Source organism: Octopus sinensis, linkage group LG5, assembly GCF_006345805.1.
Source record: "Octopus sinensis linkage group LG5, ASM634580v1, whole genome shotgun sequence".
Taxonomy (NCBI): Eukaryota; Metazoa; Mollusca; class Cephalopoda; order Octopoda; family Octopodidae; genus Octopus; species Octopus sinensis.
In genome coordinates, this window is record NC_043001.1 from 134,838,454 (window position 1) to 134,858,453 (window position 20,000).

The window sequence follows — 20,000 nt, forward strand, 5'->3', positions numbered from 1 at the left end:
ATAGTCTCCTAAGCTATCGGAATCACTTATTCCACTGGTTTTGTCTCCATTCACTAAGGCTCCAGGTTTACCAATTCCATTTTCATCACTGAAACATCAAAGAATTAAATGGTTATTGAAATAAAGGTACAGATTTAGAACAAACTGAGATTATTTAAGGGAAAAACATTATGTTCCATAAAACCATTTGCAATTGTAAATCTATGTTTTACAGGCTAAACAGAACCATCTGCTGTTTGCATTAGACTAATGAAAGCCAGCTATTGTAGTAAAAATACGAATAAAAATTTATAAACAAAGAAATACACGGAAAAAGTAATTAGTTTAAAAAGAAATATATGACATTAGCTAGTGAAATAATGTAACTATTTTTTCACCAAGTAAGAAAAACAAAAAAGAAACAAACTCATAGTAATGAAAAAATGTAATGATAAATGTAAAATTATTTTTAATAAATAAAAATGTAGTTTCCAAAATTTCTTCAAGAGAATCAGAAAACAAATTAAGGAACACAGTATTAAAACAGCAATATCTAATATTAAATCAATACTAAAATCTGGAGTATTGTTTTTATTCTAAAACAATTATTATACTAATAAGATGATGTTAACAGAAATAAATATGAATATCACTACCCAACAGGTATTTTGTTGTCAGGACATTTTAATCTGATTTGCAGGTTTTTTGAAATGCTGAATCCCAAAACGGAACCATGTTTTACCATCATGTCTAGATTTCAAGATATCCAAACTGCAGCAATTATCGGTGGGTGATAAGCATGAACTTTTAAATGCTCAATTTTCTTCTGGGGAAACAAAGTAGATACACCAAATATCCATGCTTTTTATGTATGTGGGACAGAAAAACATTGGGCTGATCAAAGAATGGGTGCAGCGAACATTAGTTCCAAGGTGTTTTAATGTGGCTAAAGAACCTTTCGTTCAACTAGGAAAAAAACCCCATCCTACCTCCACTCCATATGAAACTGGGCATAATGAAGCAGTTTGTTAAAGATCTGGATACAAAAGGACGATACTTTCACTATATCTGCAGTACATTTCCCAGTCTGGGCAGTGAAAAGATAAAGCTGGCCTCAAATCAGAAAATAGATGACAGATGGGAACTTTGTAAATTCAATGAATTGTATAGAAGCAGCTGCATGGAATCCATTTGTAATAGGGCAACAATAAAGCAGCCAACTACGCCAAAATAGTCAACAACAAGCTGTAAGCCTCAGTAACACAAGTGATGAGCCAGGAGAACATTTCCATCAGGACATAAAATCAATGGAACAAAGGTATTGTGGCAAACTGACTTGCATGTGATGGCAGGCTATTGCTGGAACTTGGCTTATAATCTTCCTAAGGTCAAGAAAAATTATCCAAATCCAAATTCATGGGAATTAAAATGATGTAATTTGTCTGTAAAAATTTTAAGATTTTTACTAGTTTTTCAATAGAATCTTAAGAGAGCATTCTGGTTTTGAAGAAAATACAATTTCCTCTATGTATATGTGTTATACCATGTTTTTCATAAGCTGTTTTATTGAAAAAACAATGAAATTCTATGGATCAGGTATCTTAAAATCTTGACGTGATGGTAATAGACTGATCCTCATCTTTTTTCTTTCCATATAGGAAGCCATATACTCACCTCTTCAGTAAAAATGTTGCACCTATCCTATCATACCAAAACTTTTTGGAAGGCCAAAAAGTTTACCCATTATAACAAATACTTCATCCTTATTGACATTATTATTAGTTGTGACCAGCCATTAGGTAAAACTCAAGCAATTGTTCCTTTTAGATATAATAAATACTCACACACAACAGATTTCTACACTCTTCAAGGCATTACGCACACACACATTTATATATGCACATACAAAATATTCCTGTTATATCCATTTTATTTATTTATTTTTTGCTTAACCCTTTACCTGTCCTGCATATCTTAAATGAAACACAAGACATATTTCCTTGGCATACACGTGTCATATGTGACACATATTCTCAGTTTTTTTCAGTCACCAGAGTAACTTGAGACTTAGAAAAGGAAAGGTTTAAATTCCTCAGAACATAAGAAATAAAGTCTAACTAAAATTCTGAAAAGAAGCTTGAACATTTGGGACAAACTTATGAAAATGCTTTGGATAGGCAAAGGGCTAATACAGTAATGGAAGTTTATAATTTATCGGAAAGAAGTTGTTACTACAAGGAATTGAGTCTAAACTACAGCTGTCACTTTCCAACAAAGTGTAATGACTTGGCACAAAATGGATAATTATAAAATAATTAAAAAATGATAAATTAAAAAGAAACAGTTTAAATAAATAGGAAGAAGACAAACATTTAAAATCTGTGCACAGTGAAACATTGAAGATTGGAATGAAGGTGGAAAAAGGTGAAATTTAAAATGCTATTATTGTTGTCCCACAAAGTTGAAGAAGAGATAAATATTTTCAGCAGTGTACTTAAGTGCAAATGTAATTATAACCGATGATTAGACCAATGATGAGATATGCTTGAAATAGCAGCTACATCTCATTCAAATTAACCGTACCGTCTTATAATAAGGACTCATTGGACAGTGTAGTCAGGGATATACTATAGCTGCAAAATAAATAAAAGATGTGGTGATGATGGTTGGAATGAGTTTGATCATAGCGTTGCTTGATCATGACTGACTTGGGACCAAACAACAATAACAACTTAGAGAGTTAAAAGGAAAAAGCAGTAGCGCACATATTGATATTTAAGTTTAAATTAAAATATAAATATAACAAAAGCAGCCATAAAAAAAACAAACAAACTAGAGACAACATATTTTACATTTGCTATATAATATAAATGAACGTTATTGGTGGTGGTGGTGATGGCAGTGAAGTGATACTGATAATGATGGTGATGATAGTGGTATTGGTAGTAGTGTCTATGCCAGCAGTGGTGACAATGATTGGTGGTGGAGCTGGTGGTAGTGATGATGGTGGTAGTGATGAATAACAACAACAACAGTTAACTTAATACTAAATTCCTGTTTTTTAAAAATGAACTAAAAAGTGTAGTATGGCTGAAAATGGTGTGTCATGCATAGAATAAAGTAAGGTGACGTAAGGTCGCGATGGACTTACAAAAACTAAAGAGGAGAGAAAATGGAGAAGCAAGTGCTTAATATAGATTTTACCTTTTTTTTCTGTAAAGCATTGAAGGAAAAGAAAGAAGGAACATGATGACAAAAGAAAACACTGAATGTCTGTTGATGTGAATACTCTACCAGTCAAATAATAAATCACATCTTTTTTTAAGGATATAATTAACAAAGCAAATATTTAACCCAAAGGGAAGAAATACACATGTGAGGTTTGTAATTTATTTATTCTATGATAAATATTTGAATATTATTTACTGATTAACATTGTAGAGAATAAACACTGCAATTCTATATATTTTCTCAAATAAGCATAATACAAGAAATACATATGGTAATATAAGATATAACATGATAAAGTATTAGGTAGATAAATGTTTCATTTTAACGACAGCAGCTCAAGATTTTAGTGTTTTTATTATAGAGCTGGGAGTTAAAGTTTTTCTTTAAGTAACAATAGTTTGCTACATTGATAAGAGTAAAGGCCTTTTCAGATTTGTGGGAGGGAAAGAAAAATATATTGTTTAACAACATAGGCACCCCTAATATTCACCTTACAAAAATACATACCAGTAATATTGGCTTAAATAAAATAGATGCTTGTAATATTAGGTCTAATAAAATAGGTACCTGTGATATTAGTCTTACATAAATATATATCTATAAGAATGGCCTTAATAAAATAGATACCTGTAATATTAGTTTTAATAAAATAGGTAGCTGTAATATAGGCCTTAATAAAATAAGTCCCTGTTATAATGGTCTTAATAAAAGAGATACCTGTAATATTAGGGGCAGATTCAATCAGCTGTAATCCTCCCTTACAAAATTGACATTGTACTTTGTACAAGAACAAAAATATTTAAATATCATTTTCTTGCTATTTGTGGATTGATGAGATTATTAAAGAAGAACTGTGTCACTGGAGAATATTTATAAAAGTTATCAGAGAAGATATCTAGTTTGTGACTTACTTTTTACTGTCATTGGGGTGGTCATCAGTACTGTACGGGTCATGGCCTCGTAGTCTTTCTTCTTCTTGCACTGAAAAGGAAAATACATTTTTAAATATGACAGACATATACATCATTTCAGACTATAATATTTTTAAAACACCCATAAATATATGTTCTGGTTTAATCTCTCAGAACCAGAGCACAGTGATGATGATGATGATGATGATGCCTAAGATGATAATGACGGCAACACAGTATGGTAAACTATTGTACAGATATTTTACTAATAACAAAAATTGCTTAACTAATTCTCTTTACGATGGCTAAAGCTATAACAATTCAGTTTACTTAGAAACACATGTCCATAATATTAACATTTCTATCAAGTAATTAAATCTTCCTCTTCACAACTCAAAATGATATCCTTAATGAATTACTAAATGTAAGTTAGTCTACAACATCATGGGTTGGATAGGTCTGTTTTATTGTTTTTAACCATCAATCTATTATTTGTCATTCTTCAATAACCTATAATCTCTCAAATAGCCACCCCTTGTCTTATTTACATTATCAATTTACATAGAGTTCACATTGATTAACTAACACAATGGTTATATAGAATAATGAATTATTATCCTTAATTACAAGTATTTATAAAACAAGAATCCGATGAAATTTGGTTGATTTGTTTAATTTTATTTTATGATCATTTATAGATAACTTCTAACATCAAATCTGTTGTTGAACAAATTTCTCTCGTTATTTTTGCTAATATATCAATTTACATCTCACAAGACTAAGCATTGTTACCTGTTCATAATACTTTGTATCAAACAACACAAACATATCTTCATTCTCTTAACTTCATTTTGGAATAGCAGTAGTAGTAGTAGCAGTAGTAGTAGTAGTAGTATTCATCATTATTTAATGCCCACTTTCCATCCTGGAATGGGTTGGAATGTGTTATCTATTTTTTCTACTGCTTAAAATTTATAGAATTCTGAGTAAACTTCTAAATGAATTAAACATTTCAACCAAAATTAACAAAATCTCAGAATTGGTTTTCCCAATATATTGAAAATGATACTGAGATACTTAAAGTATTCATGAGGTGCTTACTTCTTTAGAAAAAAAGACGTCTTAAGAATAAACCAATAAAATATGACTTACCATCATATTTGGCTTCATGGTTTCTCTTGGCAATACACACAATGATCAGAATGAGGATGAGAAGAGCAATTGCCACCATCATGGCAATAAACCAGGTAGCAGAAGTTAGATCTTGAGTAGCTGTGCCTTAAAGTACACATGAACATAAAATTAGTGTTACATTTTGCATTTAAAAGCTATTTAGAATAGATAAAAGGTTGGTCACAAGTGAGACTCAGCTCACAAGTGAATCCCTGATGGAATGAGGAGGAGGAGGAACATTGGAATATTTTTATATGTGATATATGATACACACGCACACACATGTGTGTGTGAGCAATGGACATAGGAAAACAATGAAAAATAGAAAATGGACCATTACAAAAAGAAGTTGCTGATATCTGTAGTAGATAAATATTTATTTACTAAGGCCATGCATTTTGAGGCATGTATTTTAATAGGCAATTAAATCAGCCCAGTTATTTGTATCCATCCAAGAAGAATGGCAGTATTTGAATTCAAATAGAGATGAAAATAAACACCAGTATGTATGTCTAACGCTACTCTACACTGAGCTTCACTGACATAATACAGTCATACTTGTTTAACCAAGTTTAGAAGGATCAAGAAAGTGAGTTAATGAGAACAGGGTTATTTGAGATAATTTGGCTTTTTTAAAATTTATTAATTATTCATTAATAAAATTCATGTGTTTAACTTTTTGTCCCTTTAATATACTTATGTCAGAGATGCAATTAGTTACCACAATATTTCTAATATTTCTTCACAGAATTTGTAATCTATATTCCTGAAATTGTCTTTATCTAACACTGATGGAAGAGACTGAATACAAGCCAACAGCAATGTGGTTTTCTACCTGCTAGAAATAGCAACTAAAATATCCTTTGAATTACACTATCATTTCTGAAGAGAGAGACATACATTGGTTAATGTATTCTGACAGAGTGGTCAGAGTTGGAATGCCTTAATCATCAAGTGTCTAGTTAGAATGACTTCTATAAATTTGTTTCTCAATGGTACAAACAGAATCATATCATTTTAACAATCATCTTATGTTTCCTTACCGGGTGTCTCTTGTACTTCAGTCAAAATTTCTTTTAAAACTATTTAGTGTTTCACCTGTTTATACTTTAATATAATAATTAGTATTAATGAATGTAAAAATTTCCTCTCCAAATAACATTGGTCCCAAACATTTGACATCACTTTAGCTTTAAAACAAAATAGTTTATTCCATTTTGTAAATCATTTGTCAATGCAAAGAAGTTCTTGATTTCTTGAATTCAGCCGTTTCCTTTATGTATAGCATACCTCTCTTAACCTATGTAATAGCTAATAAGAGGTGCAATGGTCCAGTGGTTAGGACAGCGGACTCGCGGTCGTAGGATCGCGGTTTCGATTTCCAGACCGGGCGTTGTGAGTGTTTATTGAGCGAAAACACCTAAAGCTCCACGAGGCTCCAGCAGAGGATGGTGGTGATCCCAGCTGTACTCTTTCACCACAACTTTCTCTCACTCTTACTTCCTGTTTCTGTTGTACCTGTATTTTTCAAAGGGCCGGCCTTGTCACTCTGTGTCACGCTGAATATCCCCGAGAACTACGTTAAGGGTACACGTGTCTGTGGGGTGCTCGGCCACTTACACGTTAATTTCACGAGCAGGCTGTTCCGTTGATCGGATCAACCGGAACCCTCGTCGTCGTAACCGACGGAGTGCTTCCTATTCCTCCTAATAGCTAATAAGCAAGAAACCTTCTGATTATGCCTAAAGGATTAGTCTGCAAGAAGATAAAATCTAATGTTTGTTGTAAGTGATGCCTTATTTATCCACTGTCTGGGATTACTTTCTACTGTCATACAAAATGTACACACTTAGTCTCCTACAACTAAAGTAAAATACTGTATTGGATATAAACAGTGACAATGGAATAGGTCTGGGCTCTTTGCTTCCTGTTCAGCACAATTTGTATCATTGGATGGTAGCTATAAACAGCTTTGAGGAACATCTCTTGCCCCTGGGTCTTTCATATGCAGCAGGCCTGCAAACATTATTGAACATTAGTATACAGAGTCTAGTTTTAATAAATAACATGAATGAAAACACAAGGTTTATAAAAACATGCTGATGATTGAGATGATAGATGAAAAAATGCAATAGAGACAGTCAGGCATGTGAAAGGAAAAGAGACAGTTTGAGATAAAACTAGTTTATAGGAGCCATAGGCTTTCTAAGATACATCATTCAATTATTATAGCTAGGTATTTACTATCATGCTTAGATGATGACCGATTATCTTAAGATCTGTATATCAATATAAAAATTAAAAGACAATAGGATGAATTGGGAGATGCAGAAATGAAAAGACATAAGTTGAATAGGAAATATTGATTTAATCATGTTTTTACATGATCAGATAATGATGCTGGGATAATGTAGATGTTTTAAAACAATAGAAAAGAACAGAAAGAATGGAAAATGGGGTGAAAATAGAACCAAACCATGTATCTATATGCAATGGGTAAGACAGAATCAGAAATTATAGTCAAAGAAGGTAACAGAAAAATTGAAATTAGTTCATATTTATGCATATGAAGTGTAGGTAAAAATATGAAAGTATGAAGATAGTCTTTGAGAACTGTATAAAAAAACTAAGTTCATTAGAAGTACTGAAGTTGATGGATTATTGTATTTAGGGTGTGAGTGTATAATTAGAAAATGTTAATGAGCTTATGAATGGAATCATTTAATCAGCAAGAATCTTCAACTTTTTAAAGCTAATAGACCCAATGAATGTAACTATTTCTAAATGTGCCATCTCCTGAGATGGTGCATTAATTTCGTCTATTTATATTTAAAAGTATTAAAATTCTTGAAAATCAATGATATTCAAACTTGGCAATAAGGTAAACTAATGGCTTTGAGCTTTTCATTCATTTTTGCCGAAGGGCAGGGTGACTAACTTTTGATGTCTGTTTTGGTGAAATTCCATAAAATGATTCTATTCCCAATGATAGCCAGGGTTAATCCTTGATTATGAGGCAACAACTGATTATGGAAAATGTAATGGGCAGTGGAAAAGGATTGTGGCTATTATCTGCCACAGCAGTTAAATGATGATGATGATGATGATAGTGATGATGAATCCAAAATTTAAAAGTAGTTAAAAAGGTAGAAACATAATGGAAATAGTATCAGATGTAAGAAGAAAAGGAATTTACTTTAGTTATATACAGTTAAAAATATCATCACATTCCAAAATAAATAATTAAACATTAAATTTATCCAATGACAATATTAAATTGGTCATTTTTACATTAACAAATTACAAGTTATAAATAATTCTTGGAATAAAGTGTTAACCAAAATACAAAATATTTTCTGTATTATAACAATGATTAGTTTAAAATAGGCTGCTATAAAAGTTATGAAGGTTAGTATTTTAGTATTTTTAGACTAATTTTGCCTTCAGTATGTTAGTAGAAAAAAAACTCCATGTGTTTAATAGGTTATTACTACAAGTTAATAAACAACACCAATATTTTAGTTCTCTCAGTTTTTTTTATATAAGTTTGTTTTTACATGTACAATTTGTGTTTTGAAGAGAAAAAAAACAATTTAGTAAGTGGATAGAATTTTTTAAGGATAGAATGGATGAGGAGAGTACAATTCTTATTTCTTGTAGGACCTCAATGGTTAAAATATTTTTTGGCTTTGAGGAAGCAGCATATATTTTGGATAAATTTGAGAAATTGCCCAGGGATGCTGAGTTAAGTTAGTGTTAACATATTTGATCCACTGAGCATCAAACAGTTAATAAAAAAAATGCAGTGAAGAAACAATAGCTTTAGTTCAATAACTAAAATTATTTTAATCACTTCTTATCCACTTGATTAAAATAATGTTAGTCATTGAAGTAAGGTTGTCTTTTCTTCAACACATAATTTTTTCTTATTAGATTTTTGATGTCCTCTTGACATAGTTTGTATAAAGCTAAAAATATGAAGGATTCAGAAGAAATCATCGAAGACGATAAATTGTATTACATTGTGTACAATTATTTTATGTTGGTGGATGAAAATGAAGACATATACAGTTCTCTGCTTAAGTAGGGTAACATGCATTTTGAAGTTATTCACTAATAAGATGGAAATTCTAATAAATAGAAAATGAAGATCAGTTGGTACTGAATAGATGAGCAGGCCATGAGAATAACATATGGTATTGATAACATGTTAAGGTATTGGTATAGAGTATATAAGGAGGATAAAAGAAATTCTTTGATGAAAATAAAGTACATAAGGAAGATGAAAGGAATTCTTAATGAAAATAGAGTACCTAAGAAGGATGACGGTAATTTGTTAATGAACAGAAAGTTAAAGTTATAACATTGATACTCTTCCTCCCTAACTACTAATTTATGGCCATTGTCACACTATTGTTTAATAGCAGAGATATTGTTATACAATGTTTATAATATAGTTTCTTCTATAATCAAAATAATGAATGGACTTACATCTACTTTTGTTAATGGAATGATCTGGAGTAAGGGATTATGCTTATAGCCTTCTTAGCTCCTTGGAGACTAATGATGTTGACATGGCTGATGTTTCAGTTATCACAATTTCTATTCTTAAAACTGGAGGCGCAATGGCCCAGTGGTTAGGGCAGCGGACTCGCGGTCATAGGATCGCGGTTTCGATTCCCAGACCGGGCGTTGTGAGTGTTTATTGAGCGAAAACACCTAAAGCTCCATGAGGCTCCGGCAGGGGATGGTGGTGATCCCTGCTGTACTCTTTCACCACAACTTTCTCTCACTCTTACTTCCTGTTTCTGTTGTACCTGTATTTCAAAGGGCCGGCCTTGTCACTCTCTGTGTCACGCTGAATATCCCCGAGAACTACGTTAAGGGTACACGTGTCTGTGGAGTGCTCAGCCACTTACACGTTAATTTCACGAGCAGGCTGTTCCGTTGATTCGGATCAACCGGAACCCTCATCGTCGTAACCGACGGAGTGCTTCCAAAATTCTTAAAACTGGCAGAAAACCAAATTTTCTCTCCAAAGATAATTTGTACATTCAACTACTCATATTCATGACAAGCAAATTCTAAACATTTTAATTCTTAACTGTGCACCAAACCATTTGATCTGAAATATTTTTCACAAAAATATAAGATTCCTAGACAAATTATGAGTGGGTTGAAGTGGGTTGTAATGAGTAAATGGAAGACTAATTATACACAATTAAATATATCAGAGTGTTTTACATTAAAAAAATTACCATCAACATAAATTCATTGAAAGTATCGTCATAAACTCATTGAAAGCTTCTAGAATCTTAACAGGTAAAATAATCAAATAATCTATCATTATCAACAGGCTTCTTTTAATAAAAGAATTCAGCAGCCGATAAAATTCTATTTTTAAAACTGTTGAAACTATTCTTTGAAATCTTTCTTTTTGTTGAAAGTTGGGAATAAGCAGTAAATGTGGATGAGCTAAATTTTACTGTTCTATCAAAGAATATTTTGCTTGTTTTTAAACCCCCTTGTTATGTCCTCTTTTAATGTGGGAAGATAATCCAAGAAACCAAACACCATAAGAAAATGAAAACAGAAAATATGTGGCACATTTCACAGATAATACAATGATAAAAGATAAAAACAAAAGATTATGTACAATAAAATTAAATAAAATAATTTTTTAAAATATAGCTTCTTTTTTATTGAGAAAAATCTCCTGTCCTCATTTTCTCTAAGGAAATTATTTTACACTTTATCTTTGATATAGGTATTACATAAATATTCTGAATACAATATAATGAAGTCTCGTGCCACATATTTTTGATAGAAAGAAATTAGAAAATGAATCAAGATGAGAAAGCTCTATGATGGTGTTAGTAGAAAGGCCAAATACCATTTTAGTTATTATGAAGGAGAGGAATTGTTTAAGTAAATGCCAGAGTAATGGACCTATTGCAATCACAGATATATTTACCTTTAAACATAATAGAAGGATGAGCTGAAATAAGCATTTGTATAGAAGTTGGCATGAAAATAATGTAAAAGCACAACAGCAAATGGTTGAAACATTCAAATAATATTTTCAAAATAGAGAAAGAGAAAACAGAATTGAGAAGACAAGAAATATATTTGAAAGGTATGTTAAATCGTGTAATACTGTGCTAAATAGTAATAATAATTGTTTCTAATTTAGGCACAAGGCTAATAGTTTTGAGAATAGTTAGTCAATTATACTGACCCCAGTACTAGACTGGTACTTTATTTTATCAACCCTGGAGGGATAAAAGGCGAAGATGTTCTTGCCAGGATATGATCTCAGAATGTAAAAACCCAGAACTCATACTGTAAGGTATTTTTTCTGATGCTCAAATTCTATCAACCTACCATTTAAAAAAATTATTTCTAACAGAGGTGCAAGGCCTGAAGTTTTGTGAGAGGAGGTTAGTCTAATATTGTGCCTGCACCCAGTACTTCAACCATACTTTCTTGAAGTACAAGGGTTAAAGTTAACTGAACATCTTCCCACAGATTTCTAGCCTTGTGCCTATGCTAGAAAGTCACAGGTTTTGCTGGAACTCCTGGTGTCTTGCATGTGTTGCAGGTTTGCTACCTGCAGTCTACGGTACCATGATATCCGTTCTTTTCAGCTATCTAATACTTTCCTGGTTATTCTGGCCTTTATCATTATCATTATTATTATCATTAATAATAATAATAATAATAATAATGATATTAATAATAATAATAGTGATAATAATAACAACAATTCATAATAGTTTAATACAATTCTAAATTTAGAATTAACTTCCTTTTAATTTTAACTTGTATGTATGTATAAATGATGTATATTCATTGAGGCAAACAGACAAGAACATTTGATTTAGAGTAATTAATTTATTTCTCTATTATGTAACTCCCCACTCTATTAAATTACCAATGATATTCAATTTGCTGAGTCCAAAACTCTTGTTAGAAATTTATTTTTGGTCTTAGTTATTTTAATAATCTTTCTTCAAATATCTTGCTTTAAACAAAATACAGTTATTTATTAGCTATCAAAGAATCTGATGGATTCTATCAAAATACTAACAAAACATTCTTCTACATTATAAGCTCAATTTTTTTTTTCTGTAGAACTTCTATGAAATCTAACCACACATATATAATAAAGTTATATTTTCTATAGTGAGAAATTCATAAACAGAAGCGATTCATTTTCTAAGTAGTCCAATGTCTGTAGGGAAAAACTTCATCTATAATTATAACGTTGTGTAGCCTGAGTGTTTCCAAGAAAATCTTTGCAGAGAATGCAATGCAAGTATAGCGAAGCTTGCCTAAGTTAATTAAAGTATATAAATGTATCATTTGTGAATAGATGACATTAGATTCATCAAGCAAAGTATAAATTAGGAATTGAAGAAGAATGTGAAAAATATTTAAAGATTTAGAGGCAGAGTTGCATCTAAAGCATTTGTGTGTTTGCATTACCGACTTTCTGAAAGAACTGATAATGACACGAAGAACAGCTAGTAAGATGGCAATAGCCATTCATAAGCTTTAAGACAGATAGGAGAAACATTTCTGTTATTTTAAGACAAGTAATATAACAAACAAAACATAAAAACTAAAATATCACACACAGATATAACTGAACAATATCTATAACAAGACACAGAAGTAAAATAGATGTTTAGGCAGAGAGAGTATAAAGAGATGAAGTTTAGCAGCAGAAGAGTAAATATAACTTATAAACAATAAACAATTTCTAAGTACAATAACAACAACAATAAAACCAACCATCATTCTTTTATTATTTAATATTAAATTAATCACCTGGCTTAGGCAAAGTAATTTTTTTCCAGCTACTTGCTGCTTGGCGTTCACCACTTTTAGCAACAACTCTAAATTCATACCATATTCCGGCAGATAAGTTGGATATATTCTGCCAGCGATTCAACATCTGACCAGGAGTGCTTTTCAGATTGCTTTCACCTTTCATAGAAAATAAAAAAAGAGATTTTTGTTTTGAAAGTAAAATTCAATATGCATGTATATTTATGCTCACATTACTGCAGTGCATTGTGATAAATTAACTTTGAAAGCAATCATTATGAATGTTCAGCATATATTTTGCTTAACTATTATTTTTTGCATATTTATAATTAAAAAAAAGTTTATTAAAAAGGGGTGCCATTAAGTGGGAGATTATTAAGTGAGACATAACCATATGTGTATATGTAGAAATATGTACACATGCACACAAAACAAAGGGCTACATCAAGGTGGTGAGACACTGTGCTGGAGAAGATTCATTCAACTTATGAATGAAAGTGTAGAAAAGTTCAGATGTAAAAGAAGGATAATTATGATGTATACGTGTGTGTGTGTGTGTGTGTGTGTGTGAGAGAGAGAGAAAGAGAGAGAGAGAAGAGAGAGAGAGAGAGAGAGAGAGAGAGAGAGAGAGAGGGAGAGAGAGAGTTAAGATATCAAACAGATAAATAAGAATTTAGAGTAAGTTAATGAATCAACATGAAGTAGATTAAATAAATGGTCCAGACATACCAAGTTTTCTATATTCGACAACGTGCATCAAGCCAACATGTTGATTGGTTTTGTTGTAATCAATTTTCCAAGATACATTTAATGAATTATTTCCCATTGGTATCATGTTCCAGTCAGGAACAATTGGCACTAGAAAATACATAAATAATAATAATAATAATAATAATAATGGAAAAAAAACAGCAACAACAACAACAACAATAATAACAAGAGTAATATTTTCAAATCTTAGTACAAGACCAGCAATTTTGTCGGAGGATGTAAGTCAATTACATTAACCTTTTGATTTGTGCCTCTATACACTTACTTCCTGCATCTGTGGTCCAGACATCAATATAATATGGTTCTCCTTCACCAGCAGTGGTCATTGCTTGAATCTGTATCCGATAGTTTGTACTGGCTTCCAAACCACGTAGTATATACTCTGTCATTGTTGGATCAGTAGTTGGTTCATCTTCATATTTTACTGGAGATACTTTCAAACCATTAACTGCAGAAGACATTTTAAGGCAATATATCACTTAAGTACTTTCTCTGACACAATTAAAAATTTTGATAATTATAAATTTAATTTCATTGAATGAAAATATTTTACACATAACTTTTATATATAAGAAAACTTACTCTTTTGGAATCCAATATTATAGCCAATTAACACACCATTCCTTTCTTCTGGGGGTTCCCACTTTAAGTGGAAGTGACCAGATCCTCTAACTAAGGCCATAAAAGAATGAACTTTGCCAGGAGCTGTATAAAGAAAACAATAGGAGAGTAACAAATATATAAAATATCTTCATTGTAATTATAAATTCATTTTGAACTGATAAAAGAACAGTTTTGCAAGAGATTCCTCCTTAGTCTATTATTAGAAGTTATTTTATTGACCATATAATGATGAAAGATAGGGTAGTATCAACAGATTTTTGTGTAGTATCTGCAACTAAGGGAAGACTAATACCTCAGATAACAAAATCTCAGAAAAAATAATAGCAAAGGATATGCCTCTGGGCATTATTAGACTATGCAAAAATGCAAATATTTCACTAAAATGGGGATATTATCAACCATTTCCAGCATTTTTCTCAAAATGACATTTCTGATTATGAGTAGCAATCTATAGGTCACAATATCTCTGAGAATAATTGATATAATAGGCTGAAAATTTGCACATGTATTACTTTGATACTTGCCTAGATGCTGTTTTAGTGTGATTAGATACACGTCATTTGTTCATCTTTCAGAGACACTTGAATGCTACTATCCAGGGACAAAAACGCTTGAACTGCTGCATATGGCTATGAGCAGCCCCACAACGAAATCTAGGCCATCTTCATCAATGTCTTTGATTCAGCATCTAGTATGTACCCCAATCTGTTGGCATTCCAAGTTAGAGCATATTATCTTTGATAGTTTGGTAGAAAACTTTCTTAAAATAAGAGTATGTTTGCCTTATCGGTCATTTTGAATTTATAATTAGGTCATGAATAGATAATGTGGAAACTTGAATATTATGATTTTTGATAGAACTAATGTTGTTCTTTATGTCTGCTATATTTGGTTTGCCTGGGCTTTATTCCCACTGAGTGAGAGCCTCTTCAATTTAGGAGTGTTTTCTTATGTCTGAGGTGTTAGTCTTGCCTTAACTTTAGTATCTCTGATTAGCTTTTAGAGTAGTATCCATAATCTTGTACAGTAGTATCTATTGTGAGGTGGTAGTTTGCAATCTACATCCTACGGATGCAAACGTTTATTTTAATGATTGAAGAACAGATAGATTTATACAAAAAAATTGAATACATTGAAAGTATAACTCTCTACCATTTATTGTTAACTATCCACATCAGTGGTTCTACACTTGTGGGTTGCAAGGACAAAATCTTACTCTGATAAAATTTAAAATGTTCATGAATTATGTTACACAATAAGCCATAGGAAGAATGTGGACCATATCTCAATAATTACCAAAAACAAAAATGAAGAACATTTCTCCAAGAAAATGATCAAATGTGAAATGTACTTATTAGAATATATTGAACAAAAATGCTGCAGATGTAAAAGTTCTGAAATCTCTGATCTATATCTGATCATCATCATTAATAATTATTATTAGGAGAAATTATCATGAGTTTGATATGCACTTTTCCATGCTTGGATGGAATTTTGTTGAGGCATATTTTCTACAGATGGATGGCCTTCATGTCACTCACCTCCATCTATTTCTAGGCAAACTAATATTTCTCACAAAAAGACATTTCCTTGGAAGATTGGAAATGAAGGACATCACTCGCATCATGATGGTGAAACTTGTTTACAACTATTACATGATGTCAAGGTAAGAAGACAGTAACACACATGCACTGTGGCTTCTTTCAGTTTTCACTCATGAAGCTTTGATTGACTCATAGTTATAATAGAAGACACTTGCCCAATGCGTCACACAGTGGCACCTTGGATTAGGAAGCAAACTTTTTACCATACAGCCACACCTGATTATATTCTCAAAATACTTTATGCTACGTAGTTATGGAAAGGATGATAAAATAACTTGATATTGATAAATTTAAATTTAACTTGAGATGTTTAATATATCAGGTATTACAAACTCTGCTTATAAAATTTATATTAAGCAAAGCAGAGTTTCAATATATTTTCAATCAACTTAATTTAACTGACCTCCCTCAGGTGTCTGGACATCAATGACATTGCTCTCGGGGCCTTCATAATATGTGTTGCGTGCTACCACTGACAAGCTAAAGTTTGAATAAGCAGGGAGCATCACATTGGCTTTCACTTTAGATGATGTTCTACGATGTCGACTTCTCCGTGTTGAACGCCGATTGTGTGTATTTTCAGAAACATCAATTTTCTTTAAAGTTGTTTCTTTCTCACCAGGTTTCCAGAAAAGAATCTAGAATCAAAACAAAATTTAATAAATGTATTGTAATGCTTCTATTAGAATATCAATATCTAAGCTATTAATAAACCGTTACAGTTATTTCATTCATTTGACATTCATTTTTCCATGCTAGTATGGATAGGAATTGATTTTGAGGCAGTATTTTACAACTGAATGCTCTTCTTGTTGCAAACTTTCACCAGGTTTTTGGGTAAGGGGTTTTTATATTCCATAGTTGTTTGAAAGTGCCGAGCAACTGATTGTAATGTTATCAACAAGGAATTTCAACATCAGCATCATTTTGCTCACATGATGTTAAGCAAAATATTAGCTTTCACTTCCATAAGCCATCCCACCACAAAAAACAGACTTACTACAGTTTCTGTTTACAAAATCCATTCGCAAGACATTGGTCAGCTTGAGGCTATAGCAGAGGATACTTGCCCAATGTGTTATGCAGTATGACCGATGGAGGCGCAATGGCCCAGTGGTTAGAGCAGCGGACTCGCGGTCGTAGGATCGCGGTTTCGATTCCCAGACCGGGCGTTGTGAGTGTTTATTGAGCGAAAACACCTAAAACTCCACGAGGCTCCAACAGGGATGGTGGTGATCCCTGCTGTATTCTTTCACCACAACTTTCTCTCACTCTTACTTCCTGTTTCTGTTGTACCTGTATTTCAAAGGGCCAGCCTTGTCACGCTGAATATCCCCGAGAACTACGTTAAGGTTACACGTGTCTGTGGAGTGCTCTGCCACTTACACGTTGATTTCACGAGCAGGCTGTTCCGTTGATCGGATCAACCGGAACCCTCGTCGTTGTAACCGATGGAGTTCTTCATGACCGATCCAGACCACAAGGTTAAGAAATGAACTTCTTACCCCCACAGCCATGCTTGTGCCTTTAGAATAAAATATTCAGTTTAAACTGAAAGTGTAACGGTTTGTAAGTACTTTAAGAAATAATCCCCACCCCCCCTCTTTTGTTATACAGTCACATTTCATTCATGGGATTTCTCATTATGTGAATTTATGAAAAATCCCATGAATGGAATGAGACTGTTTTCCCAAATGGAGGTTAACACCTTTTTCCATGTGATCGGCTTGAAAAATTGTTAAGCCACTAGGATATTTTCCTACTCTTCTTAACATGAAACGGTTTGACTGGAGACTGGCAAAGTTTCTACAGCTGGATGCCCTTCCTAACGCCAACCACTCTGAGAGTGTAGTGGGTGTTTTTTACATGCTACTGGTGCGGGAGCCAGTCAAGTGGCACTGGTATGAACCACATTTGGATGGTGCTTTTTACGTGTCACTGGCACGGGGAGCCAGTCAGGCAGCTCTGGTAGTGACCCAAGCATGAATGAATGGTGCTTATCGCAGGCCACCAGGACTGGTTATGGCCACAACTACAATTTCCTTACCTCCCTGGCAGTTGATGGAGTCAGGATTTGTGATTTGTTTACCTTCCTACTTACTAAGACTTTGGTTTTTGCTAGGTTAACTCTTTCGATTGTAGACCTTGCTTCCATACCTGAAACTTCTCTAGTTCTGGTAGTGATTCAGCTATAAGAACAAGGTCATTAGCATGGAGGAGCTCCCAAGGGCTGCCTGTCTTAAATTCCTCTGTTATTACCTGGAGGACTATGACGAGCAAGAGTTGGTTGAGGACCGATCCTTGATGAACCCCTACATGTACCTTGAATTCTTTGCTGTACTTGTTGCTAACCTACACCTTACTGGTAGCATCTCTCTACATGGCTTGTACAGCTCTTACCAACCAATCATTTATCTCTAGTTTCTGCATTGAGCACCAGATAAGGGACTGGGGGACCCTGACAAAGGCTTTCTCCAAGTCAACAAAAGCCAAGTACAGAGGTTTATCTTTGGTATTTCTCTTGCAGCTGCCTTACCAGAAATATAGCATCAGTGGTGCTTCTCCCTGACACAAAACCAAACTGCATCTCATCTAGACTAACTCTCTCCCTAATTAATTGCCCCACCCTCTCTCTCTATATATATAGAACAAACAGTAAGCGATTACCATCATGAAATGATGATCACACACGAAATTCAATTTATAAATAATGATGTCTAAGTAAATGTCTATAAAATTACTATATTGATATATATATATACTTACTCTGTAACCTTTGAAAACACCTCTCATTTTCTCTTTATCAGTATTAACTGGGTCCCATCGGAATCTTGCAGATGTAGCTGTCATTTCATGGTCGGGATCTACTTCAAAGTTGCCAGGTACTTCCAGTGGAGCTATAAAATAAAATTTAAATGCTTAATGCAGGTCATATTGGGTATATGTAAGTGTTCTAAGTATCAAGTAATTAACTTAAAAAAAAAGGAACAAACCTTTTAATTAAAGAATGAATATTGAATTCATTTTAAGAGTTAAATTTAAAAGAAACAATAGAAATATACAAAAGTTATTGAATGAGCAAAAGAAGAGTTTCTTTATTTAAAACATTAATTCTATAAAATACTAATATTTGTTTTGCATTTATCTTTAAAACTTATATATAGAGAATACCAAATGAGTTCCCTGTGGATACCGTATTCATTACAACTCATGGCTTGTAATAAATACGATATCCATAGAGAATGAGTTTGGTATTTTATTTATTACACACGAATAAACGACCATATTTTATTAACCCAATAACTAAATTCTTCACACCGTGTTGAAGCACGCATGAATACAGCTTGATTTCACGTCAGTGACATCACAATGTGTAACTGTAAAAGATGTCATGCCGCAGGAAGATAGTCCGACTTTATAGCGCTAAGTTTTCAGGTGAAATGACTGATAACTGATGACTGTTTAACATTTTGTTAACATTCAAGTTCACGTTCAAGAAATACATAACACAGATTGAAAGTTTAGTTGTAACTTATGAATGACAAAAGTAGTGCCGTCACCGTGACCTCGGGTCATCATCATGGATTGACCAATCAGAAGCAGCGCTCGCAGTATCTGACATATGTTAGATACCAAAAATATCTCAAAGTGTTCTCACTCACATGTGTGTAATAAAGAGTACTCTTAGGAATTCTGTCTTCTTTGCTTTAGCTTCAAGAACTCTGTGTGTGTGTATAAAATATTGGCAAAGTTTACTTACCATCTTCTCCAGAATATCCTTCGATTTCTTCAAGTTCATTTTTTGCATAACCTTTATCATTCTTTGCAGCGACAGTAATTGTGTATGGTTCATATGTGGTATTGGTTCTGATTT

At 32.8% G+C, this 20,000-nt stretch overlaps 1 protein-coding gene across 7 annotated transcripts in view; it reads right to left on the reverse strand.

Moving 5' to 3' along the window:
- LOC115211602 (neuroglian) overlaps window positions 1-20,000 on the reverse strand; it is a 149,789-nt gene that overhangs the window by 865 nt on the left and 128,924 nt on the right. For 3 of the 7 annotated variants that reach the window (XM_029780183.2, XM_029780180.2, XM_036503098.1), the window contains 12 exons: window positions 19,887-20,000; window positions 18,893-19,023; window positions 16,530-16,764; window positions 14,481-14,603; window positions 14,164-14,346; window positions 13,857-13,985; window positions 13,128-13,286; window positions 11,269-11,292; window positions 5,274-5,399; window positions 4,122-4,191; window positions 3,184-3,192; window positions 1-88 (listed from right to left, as the gene is read on the reverse strand). The exon at window positions 1-88 is cut by the window's left edge and continues 865 nt beyond it; the exon at window positions 19,887-20,000 is cut by the window's right edge and continues 112 nt beyond it. In XM_029780183.2, coding sequence (XP_029636043.1) covers window positions 1-88; window positions 3,184-3,192; window positions 4,122-4,191; window positions 5,274-5,399; window positions 11,269-11,292; window positions 13,128-13,286; window positions 13,857-13,985; window positions 14,164-14,346; window positions 14,481-14,603; window positions 16,530-16,764; window positions 18,893-19,023; window positions 19,887-20,000 — 1,391 coding nt within the window. Of the gene's footprint in view, window positions 91-3,183; window positions 3,193-4,117; window positions 4,192-5,273; window positions 5,400-11,268; window positions 11,293-13,127; window positions 13,287-13,856; window positions 13,986-14,163; window positions 14,347-14,480; window positions 14,604-16,529; window positions 16,765-18,892; window positions 19,024-19,886 lie in introns of all 7 variants that reach the window. The other 4 variants (XM_029780184.2, XM_036503100.1, XM_029780182.2 and 1 more) reach the window with 4 other exon arrangements.